The 4,181-nt window shown below is 42.6% G+C and overlaps 1 protein-coding gene across 1 annotated transcript; it reads left to right on the top strand.

Annotated features, from left to right (window-relative positions):
* Nucleotides 1-730: 730 nt before the first annotated feature.
* Nucleotides 731-1,771, top strand: LOC123642014 (olfactory receptor 52M1). Its single transcript, XM_045556942.1, has one exon. It carries the CDS (start codon nucleotides 731-733, stop codon nucleotides 1,688-1,690), a length of 960 nt encoding a protein of 319 aa, XP_045412898.1. The 3' UTR covers nucleotides 1,691-1,771.
* The last annotated feature ends 2,410 nt before the right edge of the window (nucleotides 1,772-4,181 follow it).

The following is a 4,181-nucleotide window of genomic DNA, read 5'->3' on the forward strand; positions in this document are numbered from 1 at the left end:
TTGGCCAAATACTCATCCCCTAGGCTTCATGACACTCTGCACTGGCAGTAACTATTCTGGAATCTTATCTTTATAATTCAGCCTCCATGAAGGGAGGTGGCCCTTGTCTGCAGGTCCTATACCCTTTGGGCAGATGTATATAAACCGAGTTTCGTCAGCTTTCCTCTTTGAGGTCACCCTGTTTTCACCTTTTCTTCACCACACTGTTATCTTTGCCTTGTGGTTTTGGCCTGAAGATTAGACACTTCAGCTCCTCTAGTAGTTAATGCTGGTCTCAAGCTTAAGCTTTGATTTAACCATGGAGTAAAGATAGTCCCAGGAGTCTCCGACCCTGTATCTCTCAGCTCCAATGTGTCTCCCTTTCAAGCTCTCTGTAAAGCTTTCCAATAGGATTGAGAGCCACTTCATAGCCTACCTGTAAAGGTAAGTGAGCAAATAAGTACCCATCTTTGTTAGGTCAATTCATTTATTGATGTAAGAATATCACTTCTTGAGGGTCATAACTGCACGAAAATACTCATTCTTTCAAATGAGTATTTTGGCTTATCTTTGGTAAGCTTATGGACTTAGTATACTAACATGACACTAACAGTCTATAACTTTTAAATAAGACGTGCGTAGTATCTATTCAATGATTCTATTCTCTATTATAAGACCTTAAAGTATTATCTTTTGTTTCCAGGAAAATAAGTTCTGCATTTGGGGCACAAGTGAGAAGGTCCATATGCAAATGGCCATATTAACTTTTCATAATGTCTGCTCAGTACCCAGCTCCTTCCAGCTCACTGGCATCCCAGGATTAGAGTCCCTGCACATCTGGCTCTCCATCCCCTTTGGCTCCATGTACCTGGTGGCTGTGGTGGGGAACATGACCATCCTGGCAGTGGTAAGGGTAGAACGTAGCCTACACCAGCCCATGTACTTTTTCCTGTGCATGTTGGCTGTCATTGACCTAGTTCTGTCCACTTCCACTATGCCCAAACTTCTGGGAATCTTCTGGTTTGGTGCTGGTGACATTGGCCTGGATGCCTGCTTGAGCCAAATGTTCCTTATCCACTGCTTTGCCACTGTTGAGTCAGGCATCTTCCTCGCCATGGCTTTTGATCGTTATATAGCCATCTGCAACCCACTACATCATACCATGGTGCTCAGTAATGCGGTGGTGGGTCGTATAGGGCTGGCTGCCCTCCTCCGGGGCATTCTCTACATTGGACCTCTGCCCCTAATGATTCGCCTGCGGCTTCCGCTTTACAAAACCCATATCATCTCCCACTCCTATTGTGAGCACATGGCTGTAGTCACCTTGACATGTGGTGACAGCAGGGTCAACAATGTCTATGGGCTGAGCATCGGTTTCCTGGTATTAATCCTGGATTCATTGGCCATTGCTGCCTCCTATGTGATGATTTTCAGGGCTGTAATGGGGCTGGCCACCCCTGAGGCCAGGCTTAAAACCCTGGGGACATGTGGTTCTCATATCTGTGCCATCCTGATCTTTTATGTTCCCATTGCTGTTTCTTCCCTCATTCACCGGTTTGGTCACCATGTGCCTCCTCCAGTCCACACTCTGCTGGCCAACTTCTATCTCCTCATTCCTCCAATCCTCAATCCCATTGTCTATGCTGTCCGCACCAAGCAGATCCGAGAGAGGCTTCTCCAAATCCTGAAGATAGAAACTAAGCTTAGATGACAGCTATTTCCTTCTTCCATCTCAAGCTAGCTCATGGAGAAGGTGTTTAAATATGGTGCGCTGCTTCCCAATCAAGAACTTTAAGGAGCCTGAGGAGTTAGGCTCCATGGCCTCCAGCTTTATATAGTTCCAGAGGAATACTGAGAAAGAGCATACAACTCTAAGTTCTAAGGGTGGAAGATACCTAAAGCTTATGACTAAAGAACATTTGAGCTGCAGAGAAGATAAAACAATGACATTAACAAATAGCTATTTGGCATGGGTCATATAATTCTTAGACATGACTTATGAGGTAGGTATTATTGTTCACATTTTACATGAGGAACCATGACGGGACACCCTCTCTTTATGCACTGCATATGAAGTTACTTAACCTGCCTAGCTCAATGTTTTGGATGGAGTTTAAGACTTTGTGGTATTATGTACTAATTTTTTCTATTCTGTTTTGTGTATATTCTTTAATAAAGTCCTAAAAACTCACTTTGAGGTCATCTTAGCTGTAAGAAGATGTTTCCCAAGTTAAGCCTTTAGCAGTTGAGATGTTAAGACTACTTGTAACTAATAAAACCTGTTATGTTCCAGAAGACTGATCTCTACACCTCCATACCTAAAGCAGGTACGGAGATACCACCTACGAAAGGATGTGGTCTGGGTGGGGAAAAAAAAGCCACGTACACACAAACTAGCAGCTCATGAAGGAAAGTGAGACGACATGACCGTTTCTCAGCATTGCCCTTGTATTTTTCTCTGCTGGCCTGATATGGGTAAGGGGCTCCATGGAAAGGAATTTTTTTTTTTTTTTTTTACCTACACACACAGAAACCCTCCCCGTACCCTATTTGTAGAATTCCTGTTCATTAATATGCAGAGTCCTTAAAATGGATTGGCACAAATATAGAGTTCTATAAGTTTATAGAGATATTGGCTTTACCCTCCAGATTAAGCACTAGCTCAATGCCTAGATAGTTAATATGAATATACTTAGATATTATTTTTAGAACTACTGACAATTCTTATACTGCAAGAATTACTTTCCATTTTGTAGGTGAAGAAATTGAGGTTCCCAGAAGTGATAAGATTGGCCAAAGTCACTTAGTCTATCAGGAGGTAAAAAACCAGGAATTAAGCGTGGTTTTTTTTTTTTTTTTTTGGAGACACCATAGCTCCTAGTCTCTCTTTGATCTTCCTTTTCCTTAACTGAAAGGGAGCCGGAAGACCTTTCCCCCTGAAATCTGAACTGTTACGCACACTTAACATTCCCAACAGCAGATATTAGCTGTACCCATTATTCTGAGAATTGGGAGTATATAGGTCAAGGAAGTCCTTTACTGCACTTCCTCCCAGAGAAGGACAAAGGGCAAACCTGGATTAAGTTTAGATCTGATCACTGGAGTTCTATAACCCTATGAATTACAGTCAGGAAAATTGTGAATATACTAGGCTTTTATGTATACAAACTATCAGTGAGCTTAACAAAGAGTAGTCAAGTACCAAGGACAGAACTACATGACAACCAGAGAAACTGACTTCTAGTTTTGCTTTGGCTAGTCCTAGTAATATAAACTGTCCCCATTATTGGGATTATCTAGGAATGTGTGGTCATTTAGGGTTCTAATTACATGGAAGTTTCTTCTTCATACCATCTCTAACTTACACCCTATCACTCCATAGTGAGTAGTTTTCCTTGTCTGAGCTTGGAGTTGAGTGTTCTCCCTATGAATGGGGAAAGCAATTAAGTCTTCTATTTACCCATCTCTGCCATGACTGGGAACCTGGGGAAGATATTTGGAGTCAGCACAAAGTATATGCTCACTGGTGCTCAGGGCATGTCTGTGGAACAGGTGTGAGGGGGCAAGGCCTGAGGACCCAGAATTACCTCTAAAGTGAATTGAGGTATCATCTAACCATGAGGTTAAAAAAATTCAGATATAGAACCTTGTACATAAATAAGCCTTGTTTTCATCCTCCAAAGATTGTATGGTCTGGCCAGGTTGGTTATGGAATAACATTCTCAGTTTTAGCTTTTATGAATTGATATAGACACTGTAAAGTCAGGATGCAGCCAAGGGGCATTAAGTTGGGCACCTAAGCATAAAACATGAAGGAGCTCACAAAACATGCAAACAGCCATGAAGATTGTCAGGGAACCTTCAAGAGAAGGTAATTGAGATTCAGGAGGACAGCAATTAAGGCTGTCACCATGCTCCTGCTGTCAGACTTTCTAGAAGCTGTTTCCAGCCAGTGACCCAGTGTGACAGGGAGTTAATGACTCCAGGACTCCCATTGGACTTGCTGAAACTTTGCGTTTCTACAGTCTAGAGGCTTTTCCCCTTATCCTCTCAGTGCTTTACAGAGGTCAGACTGGCAATTTTCTGTTAGCTCCCCAGCTTTCTTCCCCACTTTCCCCTTACAAGTATGTACACCCCAATGGTTGTCTCACATGTCTAATCCCATCTCGGTGGCTTCTTGGAGAAGCCAACGGTGGTCCATA

Source organism: Lemur catta, chromosome 7 (assembly GCF_020740605.2).
Source record: "Lemur catta isolate mLemCat1 chromosome 7, mLemCat1.pri, whole genome shotgun sequence".
NCBI classification, from domain to species: Eukaryota; Metazoa; Chordata; class Mammalia; order Primates; family Lemuridae; genus Lemur; species Lemur catta.